Source organism: Xiphophorus hellerii, chromosome 5, assembly GCF_003331165.1.
Source record: "Xiphophorus hellerii strain 12219 chromosome 5, Xiphophorus_hellerii-4.1, whole genome shotgun sequence".
Classification (NCBI taxonomy): Eukaryota; Metazoa; Chordata; class Actinopteri; order Cyprinodontiformes; family Poeciliidae; genus Xiphophorus; species Xiphophorus hellerii.
In genome coordinates, this window is record NC_045676.1 from 12,995,563 (window position 1) to 13,017,507 (window position 21,945).

A 21,945-nucleotide genomic window follows, 5' to 3' on the forward strand; every position below is an offset into this window, starting at 1 on the left:
GCTGGACATCCCCATTTATGTTTTGGCTATGATTGAATCTTTTAGCTGACTGGCAGGACGACACTGACCGGAAAGAAGAAACATTAGCAATCATTGCAGATCTTCTTGGCTTCAGCTGGACTGGTAAGCCATTCATTTTCTTCAGCTTACTGCTACAAAGAAACGTTGACAATGCATTGATAACAAACACAATAGATTCTTTTAAAAAACATATTTATGGATTCAGTAACATAAATGGAGCAGGGCACATTAACCCTCTGCTTTATTAACTAAACCTAACTAATACCAAATTAAGGCCCAGTCCCGTTTGACATCAGTACTGCTTTAATTCTTCATAGACATTTACAAAACACCAGAGTTTTTGGTCCATATTCCATCATAGCATCATGTTGTTACTGCATATTTATTAACTATACAATTACCATGATATTCTTGTTCCACCACATCACATACTCTATTGGATTGACAGCTAGTGATTGTGGGTCTATTGGATTACTGTACACTCAATGCCATGTTTAATAAACAGGCTTGAGAAGATTATAACTTTGTTAAATTGTGTATTATCCTACTGGGAGTAGCCATGTTGTAGATGAGTACATGATGGTTATAAGGAATGGAAAGGGTTTGCAACAACATACTGTCCATTTGCACCAAGGGACCCAAAGTTTGTCCAAAAAATATCTTCGCACCATTACATCATTACCAGCAGCCTGAGCCTTTGTTTTGTGCCTTTTTGTCCATGTTTAAGCTTTTCTTTCTGTTGTCTTGAACCAGTGTGCTCATTCTTCGTTAATGTTTGACATCAATAAAGCAAAACCAGCTGTTTCTACAATGCACAGATCAACCGTCTGGCAACAACAACCATACCAGCTTTAAAGCCCCTTAAATCCCCTTTCACAACCATTCTGATGCTCAGTTTGAACTTTCCCAAACAGCCTTCAACCTGTGTAGAAACTTAAATCCATTAGGTTGCTTCCATGTAATCTGTTGATTCATTATTAGTGTCAACATACAATTGAATATATGTACCTAATGAAGTGACCAGTGAGCCAAAAGTTGGAAAAAAGATGTTTACGTACACTGTGGACTTTTCTTCACTAATATTGGGTCAAACTAAATGTTTCATGTTTTAAGTTAATTAGGTTTGGCCAAATTATTTCTATACTCTAAATACTAGTCATGAAAGCCCAAAAGGATTTTGGAGAAAAAGTTTACATTCACTAAAATATTATGCCTTTAAACAAATTGGAAAAGCCCAGATAAAAGTGGCTTTGTAAGCTTCTAATCCTTCTGCTATTTTACAGCATTTGAATTGATTGGAGGGATATCTGAGGATGTATATATAAGGCAACATCTCAAACACACTGCTTTCTTCTAGGATATAAAGGAATATTAAAATAAATCTTTCAGATTATCAGAAAAAGACCTATGGACCTCCAGAATTCTGATTCATCTATGCATATAATTTGTAAATGGCTGAAGGTGCCGTTTCATCTGTAGTATGCAAGTAAAAAGAATATGAGAACACAGAATCGTCATAATTTAATTTTTTTCTAATTGTTCTGGCAATTAGTAACTACAAATAGAGAACATGAAATGTTTAATCTGATTTAATGGCAGTCAGTGAGTGAAAATGTTTGTTTTCATACAGTGTATTTCAATGTCTACTTTTAAAACAATGTCTTATCTATGTCCACATTACCAAACCAAAACTCATTGTATTTACTACAGGGATGGCTCTTTAACCTTTTTGTCTGTTTCTTTGTTTTTAATAACATCAGAGCTGGCAAGGGAACTGGAATTCAATGAGGATGATGTTCAGCAAGTCAGAACAGAGAATCCTAATTCCCTGCAAGAGCAGAGCCATGCCTTGTTGCAACGATGGGTTGAACGGGAAGGCAAACACGCTACGGGTATTTGCCTTTAAAAATTGTATTATATGTTTTAATTTGAACATTTGTAGTTGGGGGTTTTTTGCACAGTTATTTTTACAAACTTTAGGCACTGCACATTTAAGACATCAGAAGCCAGATTTATTAATTGGAAGGGTCTTGTTGCTTTACTGCTCAAAAAGTTATTTTTTCTTCAGTTATTTTTTAAGTCAATCTTGCCATTATTAACTGTGTGATGGCATAGTTAACAATGTTCCTTCTAATGTGAAAGAACATGTGGTTTCTTTGTCAATGAGAATGCTGTAAATAAAATTGCTAAACATTGTTAATGTGCACCAAACAACAAAAGCACTGCAAAGGCTTATTGGAGTTGGTCTATCATTATTATTTCCTGGCACCTAGTGAACACATACAGGAATGTTGTTTCTGTTTTATTACTGCTAGGAAATTGTCAAAAAATGATTTCTTAATTCATTATCCACAATTCTTAATATTTTAACAAAATTTCTGTTTTTCTGCAGAGGGTAGCCTGATCAAAAGGCTAACGAAGATCAATCGCATGGACATAGTCCATCTTATTGAAACCCAGATGAACAAGTCAGTTCAAGAGCAAACATCAAGGACATATGCAGAGATAGAAAAGACTCTTGACCACAGTGAAGGTAACAGAACCTTTAAGTCATTTCAAACACCAAGCTCTATATGTGTGTTAACATGTACTCTAATTCCGGGTCTATGTTTTCCAGTCTCAGTAGCTCTATCTTCAGTGCAAGAGGATACAGACAGCCCAAGAATTGTGAGGAGGGTAGAGTCAGACCACAGACCACCCCCAGCTGTGTCTGAAGAAGACCTCTCAGTTGCCTCCTTATTGGATATTCCTTCATGGGCAGAACCTGCAGGACAAACTCACTCAGAAAGCATGCACGGGGACTTATTGGAGGAGCCCGAAATCCCACAGTAAATCAATAATTAGAATTATTATTGACTCAGCAAAATTGGTTGGAATTTAAATGTGAACTGTTTCTACAGACCTATAGTATATCATTTAAGAAATCCAGTCAGACCCAAATATACAATTATTCATAGAAATTCAGTGGAGTGGCCACATTGATGGGAGTACTATAAAACACATTTTTGTTCAGGTACTAAACAATAGTTATTTATTGAAAATCTGAATATAAACGGTGTCATTAGTTAAAGGTAATATTTACTACTAGTGAAAAATACAGAATGATCTTATTGCTATGATCATACATATTAGTTCACTAAGCCTAGGTGGGTAATATACTATATATAAGTACAACTCAAAAAATTACCATCTGTTGATGGTGTTGACTAGGAAACATTTGCTTTGGACTTGTGTGTCACAGTATTCTGGATTCTGGAAAATAAATCTGTGACGGAGTGACAGGCTAACAGTGACAATGGATGATTTCTAAGCTCTGTTAGAACATGCTCAACTAACTAGCTGTTAGCATCTTAAAATTTTAAAACGCATAAGTTTGCAAGACAAACGTGCAAACAACGCAAGACAACGCATTAAATGTTTACATTAAATGTAAAGTTTTTCAACTTAGAATAATATTGTATTGTTATGATAAGCCTATTGTGGTCCATCCCCTCTCAAGATCTTAATTTTTCATTACATTTCCAGTTCTTATCTTTTAATGATGTTTGAATCTTGTAATCAAAACCATGTTGTTTTGGCCTATTCTTTTCTCCCAACAGTGAACTGAACCCTAATCTGTGGACCTCAGAGGATGTGATTACACAAGAATCCACTAGTCACTCAGATGAGCAAGTAAGTACACAAGTCAGTACAAAAGAAGCAACCTTGAAGAGCCAAGCATCTCAGGTGAAACATCAGCAAGTTTCAAGTTGTAATGAAGGTGATTGCCTCCGATCTGGCCAAACCGGCCTCTCATTCAAAGGTGACTGTTGTCAAACGTCACTGTTGATGCAGCGTGTTTGTAAGGATATGGAAAGCAAGTCACCTGAAGTTATGAAGGCACCATTATCCATATCTATCAGAGACTTCAGTTTGAGCCTGTCTGAGTCAGATATAGCCGAAAGTGACTTTACTGAGCTTTCTGATGAGTTCAACTGCACTCCCCTGCTTGGTAATACAGACGTGACTAGAACTAGCCTAAGAAGACTCTATGAACCAGTGTCACAAACCATGGTAACACAGTCAACTCTGGCTCAAGATGACACAGATGTAGCACAAAAAAGTAGGTCATCTCAGAAGGAACCTGATGATGTACTACGTAGTAATTACAAGATTCCACATGTTTCAAGTTTGGATTCGGACGTTAAAGCTGTCAAGTCATGCAAGAACAAAAATCCAAAAGACCAAGTACAAATGGATGATATACCCTTCATTGATGAAGATGACATTAAGTCAAGTGAATCTGTTTTCAGTTCAGTGAAGAACAACATGGTGAAATCTGACAAAAAACTGGAAATTCAAACTATTATGCCATATAATCATCAAAAGAGTAATTGCATTCGTTTGACATGTGACTCAACTGATAGATATACTAATTTATGTCCTTTTCCAGAATATAAAGATACTGACGTTAAATCTAAAACATCCCACACTCCTGAGCTGAATATTACCCCTTCAGGTTTTTTCTCACACATTGAACCTGAAAATGATAGAATAACTGAGACTTCGCAATCTGTTGTTTTAGATTTCTGCCCTTTCACTCCTAATTATTTGGTGTCCGAGGAACAGCATGACTTATTTTCACCGATTAATGAAGCAGACCCTTTCAAAGCTGATATGTGGATGACAAACACAAGTGTGTCCAGGCTGTCATCTCCTGAATCTGTCATGTCAGTTAGTGATTACAGAGCAATGTCACCTGATTCTCCACTAGGTACCAAATGGTTTTTACCTGCAGACTTTTCCAACACATGGGAAGGTTGTCGAGAACTTTCTGCAATGTCTGACAAATGTAGCTCAACAGATATTAATCAGATTTACAATGAGAACACATTGCACACTCAAACATCTGAAGATAAACAAAGGATTTGCCCAGAAGAGTTCACAGTGCCTGTGATTTCAGCTTCCTATTTTTCAGAGTCTTTTGAGTCATGGAATTCCTGTAGGCCACTGTCCTCAAACTCTCAAGCAGCTAAGCTTTGTGAAGCTGTTTCAGATGTTTCACATAAGAGGGCAGAAAGAAAAACTCTGTCACCTGTGTCTTTAGAATTTGAAAGTGATGATACTTTAATACAGTTTAGATTACTTGATAGAAAAGAATTTTCACCAGAATTATTAACCTCTAATCAAGGAGCACAGACAGATTGTAGACCATTTTCACCAGAATCTCAATCCTCTCAGTGCAGCTTCTCATTTCTTGATCTCATGTTCTCTGAACCAACTCGCTCCCAACTGAGGAGCCAATACTGTGATTACTTCTTACATTATTCAGGAGAGAACCAAACATCCCCACCAACAATCAAAGGTTTTCATGCTATTATGCCCAGTGAGGAGGTGTATCCAGATATATTCTTGACAAAACAATTAGAGAATTCAGATAGTCAAGCTCCAACAAACTGGACCATGTCAAATGGCAATCCTCCATCATATTTTCCATGTGTACAATACAGTGTTCAGAGATGTGTAAATATAAAATCCTCTAGAAGTGCTCCTATACCATATCTTAATGATTGGACTGGAGATCAGATAGAAGAAGAGGAAAAACAAAGAGCACCTGAGGCTCATGACAACATAAGTGAAGAAGCGTTTTGTGAAAGTGAAAAGTTAAAAACCTCATATTTAAGAAATGAGAAAATAAAACTCCAAACACCAAAGAATAGAAAAGAATCTAACATGTATTTCTGGAATTCTGTTCTTGAGCCACAGTCCTCTAAAACGGTATCAGTACTTGGTCAAGAAGAAAATGATGTGGCAAATATATGGCAAACAGGAGGCATGGATGCGCATCTAGAGGGAGACTCTACAGAAAAGAGAGCTATAAAGAAAGACACAATAGCAGAAAAAACGAATAATTCTATTGAAGAAGCAGCAGTTCAAAAACAAATAAAAGTCTTTGAGCTGATAAGAAAACCAAAATATGTCTTACATTTTCAGAATACACCCGAAACACTATCTAAAAAAAGATTATCATTACTTGAGAAAAATGAGGCTGAAGAAAGTGTTACCAATTTTAATCCTACAAAAATGATTGAAGAGATTGACAGCAAAGTGCATTCAACACTCTCTTGTTCTCCAGATTTAGATTCCAAATACTCAAGTAAATTGGTACCTTTCTCTCAACACAATACAAATACCGCGCTTTTGACATATGGACAGTCCAAAATTTCAGGTGTAACAGTAGTTTCTTCTCCACTGCTCTCTACACTAAGACCTCTGACATATGCAGAAGTTGTTCGAGGTACTTCCTTTAAATCTCAATCAGAACCGTTGTCGGATCTCGGGGAGTTGGATTCAGAAGATTTTTCATCTACTTTCCAAGCAGAGGAGCTATCCAGCCCTCTAACTGAGGATGATTTGGTATCTGAGTTAAGCAGACATTCTCCAGAATCAATGGGATCTTGCAATGACTTTAGGCTGGTGTCTTCAGATTTGCCAATTCCTGATTTCCGATATTCTTATGTTGAGTGCAGTGGGGAGTTAACGGGACGCAGATCATTTACGCCAGTATCTACATTGTCAGATTGGGAAGGCACTGAGTTATTTCTAGAAAGTCTTTTTGAGGACAGCAGACGAGAGTCCCCTCAGTCAGTCGTGTCAGACTTTGAACTGGATATGTTATTTAGCAGAACTTTGTCCCCAGACTCTTTGTCTTCTGATTTGGATTTTTCGCAGCTAAATGACTGGTTGGAAGATTTTAGAGCATCCTCACCAGAATCTGTAGCAACTGGGGAATCTCAGACTTGTTCTCATGTTTTTACATTCCGTCATTCACATGGTCAACATTGTAACTATTTCCTACAGTACCCAGGAAATAGGCCACTGTCACCTCTTTCTATACTTTCTGATGTAGAAGACTCTGACTTTTGTCTCTGTGACATGCTTGTTGACAACCGAACAGATTCACCAGATTCACTTCCTACACAGTCTAAACAATCAGGTGTAGTTGTTTCTCCACTGCTCTCTACACTAAGACCTCCGACATATGCAGAAGTTGTTCGAGGTATTTCCTTTAAATCACAATCGGAACCTCTGTCTGATCTCGGTGAGTTGGATTCAGAAGATGTTTCATCTGCTTTCCAATCAGAGGAGCTATCCAGCCCTCTAATTGAGGATGATTTGGTATCTGAGTTATGCAGACTTTCTCCAGAATCAATGGGATCTTGCAATGACTTTAGGCTGGTGTCTTCAGATTCGCCAATTCCTGATTTCCGATATTCTTATGTTGAGTGCAGTGGGGAGTTAACGGGACGCAGATCATTTACGCCAGTATCTACATTGTCAGATTGGGAAGGCACTGAGTTGTTTCTGGAAAGTCTTTTTGAGGACAGCAGACGAGAGTCCCCTCAGTCAGTCGTGTCAGACTTTGAACTGGATATGTTATTTAGCAGAAATTTGTCCCCAGACTCGTTGTCTTCTGATTTGGATTTTTCGCAGCTAAATGAGTGTTTGGAAGATTTTAGAGCATCCTCACCAGAATCTGTAGCAACTGGTGAATCTCAGACTTGGTCTCGTGTTTTTACATTCTGTCATTCACATGGTCAGCATTGTAACTATTTCCTACAGTACCCAGGAAATAGGCCACTGTCACCTCTTTCTATACCTTCCGATGTAGAAGACTCTGACTTTTGTCTTCATGACATGTTTGTTGACAACCGAAAATATTCACCAGATTCACTTCCTACACAGTCTAAACAATCAGGTGTAGTTGTTTCTCCACTGCTCTCTACACTAAGACCTCTGACATATGCAGAAGTTGTTCGAGGTATTTCCTTTAAATCACAATCGGAACCTTTATCTGATCTCGGTGAGTTGGATTCAGAAGATGTTTCATCTGCTTTCCAATCAGAGGAGCTATCCAGCCCTCTAATTGAGGATGATTTGGTATCTGAGTTAAGCAGACTTTCTCCAGAATCAGTGGGATCTTGCAATGACTTTAGGCTGGTGTCTTCAGATTCGCCAATTCCTGATTTCCGATATTCTTATGTTGAGTGCAGTGGGGAGTTAACGGGACGCAGATCATTTACGCCAGTATCTACATTGTCAGATTGGGAAGGCACTGAGTTGTTTCTGGAAAGTCTTTTTGAGGACAGCAGACGAGAGTCCCCTCAGTCAGTCGTGTCAGACTTTGAACTGGATATGTTATTTAGCAGAAATTTGTCCCCAGACTCGTTGTCTTCTGATTTGGATTTTTCGCAGCTAAATGAGTGTTTGGAAGATTTTAGAGCATCCTCACCAGAATCTGTAGCAACTGGTGAATCTCAGACTTGTTCTCACGTTTTTACATTCCGTCAGTCACATGGTCAGCACTGTAACTATTACCTACAGTACCCAGGAAATAGGCCACTGTCACCTCTTTCTATACTTTCTGATGTAGAAGACTCTGACTTTTGTCTCTGTGACATGCTTGTTGACAACCGAACAGATTCACCAGATTCACTTCCTACACAGTCTAAACAATCAGGTGTAGTTGTTTCTCCACTGCTCTCTACACTAAGACCTCTGACATATGCAGAAGTTGTTCGAGGTATTTCCTTTAAATCACAATCAGAACCCTTGTCGGATCTCCGGAAGTTGGATTCAGATGATGTTTCATCTACTTTCCAAGCACAAGAGCCATCCAGGCCTCTAATTGAGGACGATTTGGTATCTGAGTTATGCAGATATTCTCCTGAATCAATGGGGTCTTGCAGTGACATCAGGCCCATGTCTCCGGATTCGCCTATTCCTGAGCTCAGAAATTCTTTTGTTGAATGCAGTGTACAATTATCAGGGTGCCAATCATTTACATCAGAATCTACATTGTCAGATTGGGAAGGCACTGATTTGTGTCTGGAAAGTCCTTTTGAGGACAACAGACGAGAGTCCCCTCAGTCGGTTGGGTCAGACTTTGAACTGGATAACATTTGTAAAAGCAGGACAATATGTTCTGATTCATGTTCCCCATCACTGACATATTCAGGCGTTTCTTTGACTTTTTCTTCATTGGTTAATTCTACCAAACCTCAGACATTTACAGTTGATTTTCATAACAACCAAATTGAGAAGCCTGGATACTCCTTTCCTTACGAACATCTATTCGTCAACAATGCCGCTTCCACCTCAACTTTTCAACCCTATGATAAGTATTTTACTTTTCAACAATCCCATTTAAAGAGCAACATTCTACTTATTTCAAAGTTGCATGATCCTTTCTATAGTGGGCCATGCTCTCACTGTACCTTCATGCCTCCCAAGTCTCTGTAGTTTTTCTTTGTTTAGCTAAATGAATATAGTCCTTTTCATCTTCTGAAAAAATACATTGCCCCCAATAAATTGGTCCAAGTTTTTAAAATATGTTTTTCATGCCGTTTTGTTTGTGCCACCAATTTTAGTGTGTGCAGTTACCAATCTGTATGAGGAGGTATGCTGGTCTAAGCACCTATATCAATATGAATACACAATCATTTGAGCATTGTGGATTAAGTCACACACAAGCCCACTCAATAGTATTTTGTCATGCTCTCAACTCTGACCACTTCATTTTTACCTGTTCTCGGCTAGCTGGCATGGTCCTGTCTCTGCTTTTTGACACTTCATACCTTTGCTCACATTTCAGAGGTTCTGTGAAAATACTGAGTTCAATGGTATTAAGAGCAGTCAGTCATAACAAGCAAGTCAAAATACTGCAGCAAATTGAAGAAAATATAATAAAATAAACACTTGAATTTTGTAATCTAGGAATATTTAGTATAGTACTTCAAACTATTTTTGTATATTAATGAAAACTTTTTAGATTTTACTGTAGATTTTTGGAAGAAGACCAGTCTTTTTCTTCAGCTATTTTCATATTTTCAGACTTGATGAAAAACATCTACTTGTATTTTCAGATGTATTTTTCTCTAAAAGTTGACAGTAAAGGTATAAAATATTTATCTTACATATTATATATGTGTTTCTTAATTAAAGTACAAAGAGTTTTCAGGAGCTAGAAATAATAAACTCCTTAATAAGACAAACATTTTTACATGTCACATAATTGCTAAAAAAAAACCTTTAAAATATTGCCTAAAATTCACCATACTTGTATGCTTAAGTAAATATTTCCAGCGTGCCAAATTCAAGTGTTTCTTTTACTTTGGCTATTTGGTATTTTGATTTTCTGATTGTTTTTTGTATTTTTCATTCCAGCAAATAGAGCATTTTCAAGGAATACTCTGATTGGATGTAAAAGACCACACTGGTGATGTGATTTATATACTTACACCTGAAGTTGTGAATGCATTCTCTGGGTCGAGCGTGAGCAAAGGGCATGCAAACTAGAGTTGTCAGAGGTTAGTGTGTGCCATAACGTTTGGTTGAACTTGAATGAGCTTGTTTGAAAGTTAAAGGAGACACCTCAAATTACTGTTCATTTACAAAGATATATGCTTTCAGATCAGCCTCACTGTGTGCTTGGATTGGTCACTACATGCTCATGTTGGTGGCACAAAAATAACTCCATTTTGGTATGTTTAATCTTTTATCCTATAATTTTTAAGTCCCCAAATAAGGTCACCAAAGTTACTATGTCCATTTTTGAAAATTAAGAAACAAATCCTTCCCCAAATTTGATACATGCAGTCAGATGTTTATTCGGACAATGTGCAACTGGCTCCACCAGAGCTCTCACAGCATGGCACAGTTCATAAAAAGTTGTGTGTCATTTGAATGTGTTACCCAAAACGCAGCCACTCCCAAGTATATGGGGCTCATCACTCCAACATCTGAATAAGATGCCAACATCTCCTCTGATAGCCGATCGATGATGAGGACCCTGGCTGAAATATGAATATAATCTCATGTTGCGATTTATGTTTGTCGCCTCCATCGTTTTCAATGATTTCTCGTGTGAACAAGTTTATTCAATTGCAAAAATAGTGGGAAATAGTAATACAGTGAGACAAAAGTCCGTTAATTTGGAAGTGAGACTAATATGAAGACTTATGTGAAAATAAACATCTGAAACATTTGCATATTTACTATTTTTTAATGTGTGGCAATTAATTATTCAACATTAACCTCATAATAACATAAACCAGAAAAATTGTAGGAATTCTGTGATGGAGAGAGTCATGTGATCATTATCATTTCTTGCAAGTTATACTAATTATACTACTCATTGGTGGCAGCAACCACCAAGCCATGTAGTGACCATCAGTAGCAACATGCTGCAGGTGTGGGCTGTAACAGTAATTATCGGTCTACTTTTCAATGTGCTGTCAGAACTCTTATCTTGACACAAGTTATTTCACTGACATCACTTGTTAGTGGTTGCTTTAGTTTCAAGTTGAATCACATGCCATCTGTAAAAGCAAGAGAGTTTCCTCATGCTGGCTTTGATGTACATGGTCAAGCAAAAAAAGACTGAGTGAAAAACCGTCCTTGTGTGGAGAGTGCCTGACTCTAGAGTGCTTATTAGGACAACCTCTCCCTCAAGATTTCTCCTCAAAGGAAATCCCATGTTCAAAGACAACAAAAAGATCCCTTGGTGTTGGTAAGAAAGCACAAGCACTTGTTTGTTCATGAGTGCAGTGTTGGTTTCAAATTTTTTTAATTTAGTGGCACTATAAAAAGTCATATTGCTGATGCTTCTTGGGCATTTAACAAGTAAAGGCTTTATTGTCTTAGTGTCGCATGTTTGCTTTTCAACCATCAAGACGATTCTTCAACGTAGCGAAACTAATCTAAATCCCTATGACCCCATAATAATTGAGAAGAGCTTCAGTTGTTTCATTCTAGTCTTTAACTGCAATAAAGGTGTTAAGTGGCAACAGGGGAAAGCATGTGTTGAATGACATTAGCTTCTGACTGAAATGTGTATGTTTACATTATATTTAAATTATTTATCCACACAGTATTATTTAGGCATACCTCTCCACTGACACAAATGATAACTGCCTAACTTTTTCTATCTGATCTCAAAAAGGATCTTTCATCAAGATTGCTTGTTAATTATTCTGGTTTCACATAATGCAATTTGGGTAAAATATGTTTGTGTGTTAGTGAAGGGGTATAAAGCTCTGCTGAAAAGGAGCTGTTTTTCTGTCTTTCAGATAAGTATAAGAACCACAACAGACAATCCTGATGCTATAAAAGCTGTGTTTTATCATTGTACATGTTTTGCTTCTCGGAAACAACTTCATATAAAACAGCCCTGCCACTGCTAGTCATTCTAATTTTAATATAAATTTATTTGTGCCCTTCTGTAATGTGGAAAACCATGGCATTATGCAACCGTTTAAACTTCTGTCTGACCATCTATCATACTAGAACAGATCTCTCCAATCTGACAGAAAAATGCTGTAAGAAAAGCTCAAAGGTATAATCTTAATACTCATGCATGTTGGGCTACAAATAAATTTTTAACATAGGCTTAACTCTTGCGCTTTCAACTACAGAAAGCATTTTAGCTTGAGTGTTGATTCCCAAAGGCACTTCAAAATGTATTTATGCATCTTTTCCCCATTCCATTGTATTATTTCTTTCAGGTATCATCTTCAACTTTCAAGACAAATATTTCTCAAGCCCCAGAACACAACAATGTTGATATGGGACAAATTCAGGGCATGCAAACAGAGACACTTTTGTTGACACATGATTCAAACAGAGTAGTAATAACATCCCACAATGAACCTGTGTTGGACGTAGTGAACACTGAATATGACATTACATCGACCAGCCAAAGTAGCTTTCCACAGGGAAAATATAATGAGTCAGACTCTGAGACTCTAGAATCACAAGAAAATTGTGATTCTGTACTTACCATCAAGTCCTTAAACTCTAGCCCAACATCACAGAAAAGTGGATCTCCTCAGCTTGATCAGATGTTTTCTGATTTGAAGGACATGAAACTCAAGTTATCACCAGAAAAACTTGATTCACATGCATCAGAGTCCTCTGATAGCAGCCCCGATGAGAAAGAAGCTTACATATATACAGAACTTTCACCTGAAGAGGAATACCCTACTGAAAAAATAGATAAAGTCAGTGTGTTTCCTGTTCCACAGCTTACAGAAGGTATTGCAAATGTAGGACAATGTCTTGATACAAAACATGCGTCTGAGTCTGACTCTGACATTCATCAAGAATTGAATTCATCACCAACTGAAGCTCCGTCAATCCCTGAAGTTCATCAAAGATTTGGTGAGGAAATTCAACAGCAAAGCTTTGGACACTTTCAGTCCTGCCAAAGTATTCAGAGTCTTACTGAAACATTTTCTTCATCGAGAGACACACTTGAGAAAAATCTGAATGACTTCAACAGGAAAAACCTTATGACAAACACCTATTCAAATTGCGAAGTACAGTGCCTACCTACACAATCTTTAGAGTCAACGGGCACAACAGAAGAAACCTCTGCTGAGACTAACCAAGATCAATGTTTAAGGGAGGGAACCTCGACTAAAACCATATCTGCCCAGCCTGTGTCTGATTTTACTCCTGACATAGCTACATCTTCGAGACATTTCAGCTTTGATGAGCTGATACCTTACCCCTCTTCCAGGAGTGTAGAAAAACTTTCTGATGAGAATGGGTATGAATATTTTGCCCCTGAATCTCCTATATTCAAACTCAAAACTGAAACCTCCTCATCAGGCTCTGATGAGGAGTACACCAACCCACTAGAAGCTGCAGAGATCTCCTCTGCTTCAGGGACCTATGCCAGGACCCCTCTCAGAATTGCTGATGGAGCACAGTGCAGAAAGGACAGTCCAAACCTGGAATACTCTGACATGGAGTCTTTTTTTGACTGCAAACAAGTAGTGTCGGATTTGTCAGAGAATGAACTTGATGCACCTGAGACAACTGGTAGTGCAGGTCCAGCTCAGCATCAACTCGACACAGGGACACAGGAAAAGGCAAAGCAAAAAATGCTCCCGTCTTCTGGAAGTGAAGATTATGAAGATGCTCTTTTGGTTCATGAGTTGTACAATCAGGAACTTGAAGAGAGCAGAGAATCACTACATCACTCAGAGACATCAGATGAAGAATTCACTCTATGCAAAACTTCTCTACCTTCTGGAACTTACTATACTAATAAGTCTCCGCAAAGGGTAAGACGAGCGTAAAAAAGATCATCCAAGTTTTTTTGTTTTTTTTTTACCAGAGCTGAGTAATAATGTTCATTAGCTTTGCCTCATGAAGAAATGACTGCTAACCCTCTGGCTGGAAAATTTTAATCTACATTTCGCTATGAACCACATTTATTTTATTTCCAATTTAACAAACCCTAACTCAGCATGTGTCACTGCAGCTTTACTTAGCAATGTCACCTGGTGATGAATTGTTCTTTCAAAATTTCAAGCATGACATTTTTCCAAATGTTTTTTTTTTTTTTTTTGTTCGAGTGCTGTTATATCTTCCAGTGTAACATCCAACACACTGGAAAGTGCATTATTCCACTCCACTCCCAGCTTGCTTTGCTACAAACAAAATCTTTATATAGGGGGACTAAATGAATTGATTCTGAACAGATTTGTATTGCTTGGTCAGGAGGTCTCTGCAGAATTTGGATCAATATCAGAAAGTTCAGATGAGGAGTTTCTGACCACCAGAATAATACGAAGGAGAATTTTCATCAAGGTATCCGATTAGGCATGGCTGATGATGCGCTGATTTAGCATGGAAACCTTGACTTTACTGTTTTTCTCTTCCAAATAAAATGAATGAACATGTGTGTTTCAGGACTTTAACTTCCACTTTGTTTGCACAGATGGCTGAAGGTCTTGGAGGTGTTTTATTCTGCTGTGAGCACGTCTTTGCCGATTTCTTTTGACAGAATAACCCTTAATGTTTTGTTGCTGTTTCCCTAATTTCCCAAACTTTTCTTATGAACCTGAAATGCAAGTACTATGTTTCTGCCCTATGTGCTGCCAAGTGCGGTGATGAACATACAAACTCATTCTGAAGCAAACTGTCCTTTCTGATTGACAATTGTTTTGTTTCTCAAACAGGTTGATGAAGTAGCTCACCTCCCTACTCAGTCCGTGACTGAAGAAAAGTACCGAGATGAAAATGGGCATTTAGTTGTCAAAAGGGTAAAGCTGTTTTTCATTTGCTCTAATTTCTGTTGCTTTCTTTTATTTAACCTTTTAATCCACTCCAGGGTTTTGTACAGCTGTTTCAGTGTGTAGTGTTGATTAGATGTCATCATGTTGCCTTTTTTGATATGCAAACAATTTTCTCTCTCAGGTTACACGAAAAGTAATCCGCAAGTGTGCTTCTGTGGATGGTGAAGAGATACCGTCAGAAGGAGCTTCTCAGGACTCTTTGACTGTAGCAGACGAAGATGGTTATTCCAGGATGGGAAAGCGGACCGTACTAAAAAGTGTTGGAGACCACACAGAGGTGCATGTACTCTCAATATCTATAAAGTACCCTTAAAAAGTATTTTTCCCCTTTTAGATTTCTTGTTTATTTGATTTGTTTTCACATTTAAATTTTTCTGAACTTAAACTAACTTTGCCCTATGAAAGAGGGTAATTGCTTGTTCAAATGAGGAACAGTTTATTTTGGCTAGCTTTTTGTCTTCAATAAATGAAATTAGAATTTTAAAATGCTGGTTGTGTTTACTAAGGTTATCTTTGTCATATATGGAAATTTGATTGATGATCTGAAACATTTAAGCGTGACAAAAAAACAATAGAATAAATATGTAAGGGGTCAAATACAGTACAGACCAAAAGTTTGGACACACCTTTCTAATTCAATGGGTTTTCTTTATTTTCATGACTATTTATAAGGCAAGGAATCCCACTTATTAACCTGACAGGGCTCACCTATGAAGTGAAAACCATTTCAGGTGACTACCTCTTGAAGCTCATCAAGAAAATGCAGAGTGTGTGCAAAGCAGTAATCACAGCAAAAGGTTGCTACTTTGAAGAAACTAGAATATAAGGGGTATTTTCAGTTGTTTTACACTTTTTTGTTTAGTGCATATTTCGACATGTGTTATTCATAGTTTTGATGCCTTCAGTGTGAATCTACAATGTCAATAGTCATGAAAATAAAGGAAACTCATTGAATTAAAAGGTGTGTCCAAACTTTTGGTCTGTACTGTATTTTTTCTCAGCACTGTATGCAAAAATTATATTAATATAACATTTACATTGATAGTGCTTTGCAAAGGATTGTAAATATACTGATAATATTTTATGCTGACTTAGGTCACATTTTTAAAAAGTGAAGGCTTCCTGTCGTCCAGGCAAGAAAAAGTTGATTCAGGAAAGAAAACTGTAGTTGAGGGGGAAAGGAGAGCAACTTCCCAGGGAGGTCCGTCTTTGGCCTCAAAGCTCCCATCAGCCCAGAATTATTCCAAACAGGTTTGTAAAAAACTTCTTTATATTTCTGAAAATAGATCTTGCAAACTATATTGATCTGTGATGGAATGGCAACCCTGCCAAGCTATAACCTGCATCTTGCCATGTGACCCATGAACAATCTTGAACAAATAGGTGGGTCTTAGCAATGGATGGTTAAAAAAACAAACATGAAAAAAATGACAAATTCTTAAGTTCAACTTGAAAACACAATCAGAAAACATTGAGCTTCCTCCTGTAGTAGAGAGAGATTGCCCATTTCAGAAAACATCTTAACAACAGCATGTAAAACTATTTTGAGCTAATCTGCTCTCAGCAGTTATTAATTATTGGTAGTAGGAGCAGATAGAGGCACCATGAGTGTGACTTTGTTGTCACACTCAGGGTGTAACTGATATATCTGATACTGATATATCAAGCAGTTGCAGATATATCCAAATTCACATTGTTTTATTGCAGATTGGAAACTGAAAAGCATTAGACAGAAAAATGTTTACATTTCTCTGGTTCTTTCAATTTTATCTTTAAACACCTCACTGATGCTGAAAATATCTAAATTTGAGTGTTCTTCCCACTGTAATAGCTAAATGTAGCTGTTAGCACTTATATTTAGTATCTTCTTATTCTGTATTAAGGGCCCACATGTGTAAAGGTTCAACCCACAAACAGTGGTGGAAGGATCCGGGCAGCACGAAGACGTCTTCATTTCACAATTGGAGGACCCAGGAAAAGATCAGTTGCCTGTGATCAATAGTAGCAACTCCACCAGGTTTTTCACTGCTGCCATGAAAATGAGGACAACAATAAAGACAAAACAGAGGTGGAAGAGCAACTGAATGACTATCTCTCTCCCCAGATCCCCAGCTCTGTCCACGCTAAAGTCCCTGCTAATCCTATGCATTAGCCACATGCAATCCCAGTGTGCACCTCAGAGACACCACAGTCTTCCCATTTCAGTTCTGGAAGATTTTGATTCATTTTTGTTTTCCAATTTTTTATTTATTTATTTTTTTTGACATTATCAAACCATGATTTTTAAAATTATTTTCTGAAGTTGCTTTGCCTTTTTATGACCAAAGAAAGCCTTCTGTTGTTTCCTTATTGAATAATTCTTAATGTCCAGGTTGTTGTAGTTTTGCTTTGAATACGTGGAAGAGCAACAAGAAAACAGATGATAAAAACAGGGGAACACAGTCCAAGGTAAAGAACAACTTACCTTAAAATAAATTCAGCTACTGATGTCTTCATTAGGGGTTCAGAATTAAACAAAAAATATATAATTTACATCACTCTGGCTGTAACATGCTTCTTTCACCAACAGTTTGAGTCCTTTTCATTTTTTTTCCCCTTGACTCAGGTGGTCAGGATGTCACAAACAGAAAAACAGACTGTGCTGACACAAAATGTAACTGCTGCTGTCGTGTTTCGTGTAGACTATGTGTACTCTTGTCTTTAGTAGCCAGAAACATATATTATCTATTATATGAAAATAGCTGACATCTGTAGCTTAGAAATTAATAATCACTCACGTGAAGTAAAACTGGCATGGCTAATCAACACGTGTCAGTGAGATCCCGGCTTTGACTGCTTTGCCGCTCTGTGGACTGTCTTTCAGACTTCTTTTTCTTTCCTCAGTGTCTTTTTATGTGTAATTACATTTGTTCCTTGGCTTTCTGATATTGACTCATGAGCTATGGATGATGAATGTGTGCTGATCAAGCTGCAGCAGTGGTGACTGGTTTCACTAGAGTTTTGCGAGCATCACCACTTCTAAAGCTATTTAAATTTCAGGTATCCATCAGGAAAAGAAAAACATTTACACGTCTGTGGAGCATAACCAGGTATTTGCTGAACCATTTAATGTAAAAGCTTTATTAGCTCTCTTTTTTTCATTGAGAAAATATTTAATTGAGTGGATGAGTGTGTGCTTGTTTATTTTACATAAATCGCTTTTGCACTCCTGAATGTCAGGTGGGAACCCCTCCACGCTTTTTGTGCACAGGCCACAAGGGAACAGTAAATGAGCAGTTTCATTGCAGAGGGTTGCGGGATGTGGAGGATGATGAAATGACACAAGATGGCTGTACGATGTCACTGTGCTTACCTGGGACATGTATATCACTCTCACTGTTTACGTTGTGATTTCAAGAAAACATGCAAAATAGTGGAAGTTCACTGTGACAGGTTTGCTTTTAGTTTACTGAAACAGCATTGGTTTTTTTTGATGACAGTTATGTGCATATACAGCTCATAATTAATAATTATCTACAAGGGCATGAATTATTGTATTAAATTTCAAACAGACTAAAAGTAAATGGCTGCAGTGTATCTATGACTGGTAGAAAATAAAAACCTACAAACATACCGTGTTGGAACTCGACCATACATCTTTGCACATTCTTTCTAATTTGCCCAGAGTCCTGATACAATCTTCTCTTCACTTCGCCCCACAGCTTTTCTATAGGCGTGAGTAGGAGGTCGGCTTTGTGAAGAAAAAGTGTGAAATGTTGCTGCACGGTTTGACGGGGGAAAGAATAGCGCCATCTGCTGGACAAATATAATAATTTTAGAAAATGATAGAAAATGGCCCTGAAAGAAATCTTAACTGAAAATAATGCATTATAGTACCTCCAGAAACTGAGACCAGTTTGCAAAATATACATCATCTGGCAAATTCAGGTAATATATATTTTACATAGTCAACATGGGTTGAAAATTACATATTAAATGGCACAAATGAACCAAACTTTTCTTAAGCTTTAACATGGTAAAGTATGAATTACAGATGTTTTAGAAGGTAACTATAACTGTGATTCCCCCCCTCAAAGTAAATGTGCTTAAAATAAATGGATATAATTTTTTTTAAATCACAGTGAGATAATGCAGTTACCCTATCTGCAATAGAAATTAATTTATTTTTAAGTTTTTTTACACATATATTTGGAGATTGCCAACAAAGTTGTTTGCATCCTATAGAAAGGTACAGTGGAATCTGTGACATCTTTTTTAGTATCTACACTACATCATATTATATTATAGACATATTTTAAGTTGCAAAGTGAATCTTCATCTTGAATAGGTTCTGTGGCATGTTTAAAGGACTAAGTGTAGGATAAAAGTTATACTGCCCTCTGGTGGCCATTAAGCGAGTTTCAGCATCAGGTTCACAAAGTCCTGATATGGCTTTAAGGTTTGGCAATGGAATAAAAGTTGATTGGCGACCTGATTGGGGTGTACCACGCCTTTGAATCTCTACAGACAGACCCCACTCCACAGACAGAAAATGCTGAAGTTCACCATAAATTTATGGCAGATTTTTCTATGGCAGGTGTATTTTAAAAATAGAATCTGCAAAAACTAAAGGAATGAGAAACTAGAACACAAGAAAAATATTGCCATAGTGCATAAGTTGTTCAGTGTTCACAGCATGTTGGAGTACGACGCTTTTATTTCTGTTTTGAGAAAGGACTTGCATCAAAAGACCCAAGTGTGTTTTTAAATGAGTTGTCCTCTTGGAGCCCAATTTGTCAAGAAAAGGTGAGTGAACGTGCTCACATTTCTGGCTAAGAACAGCCATGAATAAGGAGTAGAATTAAAACATATTGTAAGAGCTACTTCTTCTAGCAACACAGACTCAGTTTGAAAATTAAATCTTTGCAGGTTGACTGAATAACAAAGTGGATCAAGAATTCTGGGTCTATAGCACATCCTCAGATCTTAACCATGTTTAAAATCTGTGGTAAATTATAAAAAGGCAGATCAGGAGAAGCTAATAAACTTATTAACTCGAATAAGAAAAGAATGGGTCACCATCAGTTAGGATTTAGACCAAAAGTTAGAATTTCAGAGAGAAATGTTGGAATTTAAAAATGTATGATAGTTTTATATTTTAGGGAAATGTACCATGAATAAGAACTAAAAATGTTATTCACCGAACAGATGTAAATACATTTGTGACTATGCAATAAATGTTTTAATTTAATAACTATAATTTTATAAAATGTTAAGCTGCAATTCGATTTGCAATTAATGAAATTAAAGACCGATCCTTTATTACAAAAGAGCCAACTGGCAGTTTGGGAAAAAAATTTATTATCATGACAATATTTCAAACTAAAGCCGGTTTTCTCATAATAATGGTTACATTACCGTACCAATCTGGAGTTTACAGACACTTATCTGAAAGCAAGCTCAACTATGTAAACATTCAGATCTCCCAAATCAAATAATTTTACCTGTTCTTTTTAAAGGGGGAATGATTACACAGAGTACACCTTTAATAGATTTTAAAAACAATCAGGTGCACTAGTTCGAATTTGTTGACTTTCTCTGATTCACAAAGAGGCAAAAATTACAGATACAGGCTCAAGTAAGTTAATATTTGGGTAAATATCTCTACACAAGCAGCCCCATGACCACATGTTTTTTGTAATTAGGCCTTAACATAATTCTGTGCACCAGCCTTTTTCTGATTTAAATAGATGGCTTTTATGGGATGGGCCTGCACTATAAGCCTAGACCACTAGAGTTGAATAGAGTTGAGGTCAGGGCTTTGGGAAAGATTCTCTAATTGGAGCATCCAGTTTTTGATTCAAAATGAATATGAATTGAATTCTGAAGACACCATGATGCTGCCACCATGTATGACAGTAAAGTGTTATTCAGTTTTAAAACCCATAATCCTCTCGCAACCAAATCGCTCTATTATTGTCTTCCCTCATCATAACATTTTCTCCTGCTGAAAATTTGCATGTGTTTATTTTGAAGAAAGGAATTCTTTCTTAGCGCTCACAAATCTATGGTGATATTAACATCACTTAATTATAAACACCAGCACCGGCATTCATCCATCTTTTGGCTTACGATGGACGTAAACCAAAAGATGGTTTACGTCCATCTTTTGGTTGGCGTACCAAAAGATGGACCTTGGTTCATCCTTGGGTGAACCAAGGATTCCCCCAGTAATCCTTGGTGATTCCTATGTTGTTGCTGAACATCCTAACCAACTTCCAGAAACTTGTTGACTACAAAAACCACCTGAATAGGACAAAGCTTATTAACTAACCAAATATTAACAAAGGTTCATGTATATACAATTGAGCCTGCATCTATAGATTTGACACTTTGTTAATTAGAGAAAAGCCACACATTAAATATTGTGAGCAAAATTCTTCTTTACAAAATTCATTGTTGTTTGAGACAATGACACCTTTAAAAAGGAAGAGCTTAATTTAATTTGGAAGATCAGAATGGTTTAAATGCAACATTAAAAAACCCAAATCAATGACATCTATGCCAATGAGGAGTGTAAATCAACTTTTGACTGGCAATGTTGCTTGATTACCATATCTCGAGATAAATAAAGAATATCAAGTTAAACTCAGTTTTAACAGATACACAGCTGTTCTCATTCTCAACACCTGTATATTTAAAATTCAAGGGAATACATAGATCTAAATCAAAGAACGCACGCATTTTCCACACTAAGGTCATACACAACAGTAGCTCTACAGCAGAAAAGCCAATCAACCAGCCACACAGGCATGAG

At 37.1% G+C, this 21,945-nt stretch overlaps 1 protein-coding gene across 18 annotated transcripts in view; it reads left to right on the forward strand.

The window, feature by feature from the left end:
* Positions 1 to 18,772, forward strand: part of ank2a (ankyrin 2a, neuronal) — a 74,378-nt gene extending 55,606 nt beyond the window's left edge. For 16 of the 18 annotated variants that reach the window (XM_032564246.1, XM_032564247.1, XM_032564236.1 and 13 more), the window contains 11 exons: positions 46 to 123; positions 1,782 to 1,913; positions 2,414 to 2,554; positions 2,639 to 2,849; positions 3,621 to 3,693; positions 12,567 to 14,132; positions 14,572 to 14,661; positions 15,033 to 15,116; positions 15,271 to 15,426; positions 16,245 to 16,400; positions 17,033 to 18,772. In XM_032564246.1, coding sequence (XP_032420137.1) covers positions 46 to 123; positions 1,782 to 1,913; positions 2,414 to 2,554; positions 2,639 to 2,849; positions 3,621 to 3,693; positions 12,567 to 14,132; positions 14,572 to 14,661; positions 15,033 to 15,116; positions 15,271 to 15,426; positions 16,245 to 16,400; positions 17,033 to 17,047 — 2,702 coding nt within the window. In that variant the 3' untranslated portion in view covers positions 17,048 to 18,772. The remainder of the gene's footprint in view (positions 1 to 45; positions 124 to 1,781; positions 1,914 to 2,413; positions 2,555 to 2,638; positions 2,850 to 3,620; positions 3,694 to 12,566; positions 14,133 to 14,571; positions 14,662 to 15,032; positions 15,117 to 15,270; positions 15,427 to 16,244; positions 16,401 to 17,032) is intronic. The other 2 variants (XM_032564245.1, XM_032564249.1) reach the window with 2 other exon arrangements.
* The last annotated feature ends 3,173 nt before the right edge of the window (positions 18,773 to 21,945 follow it).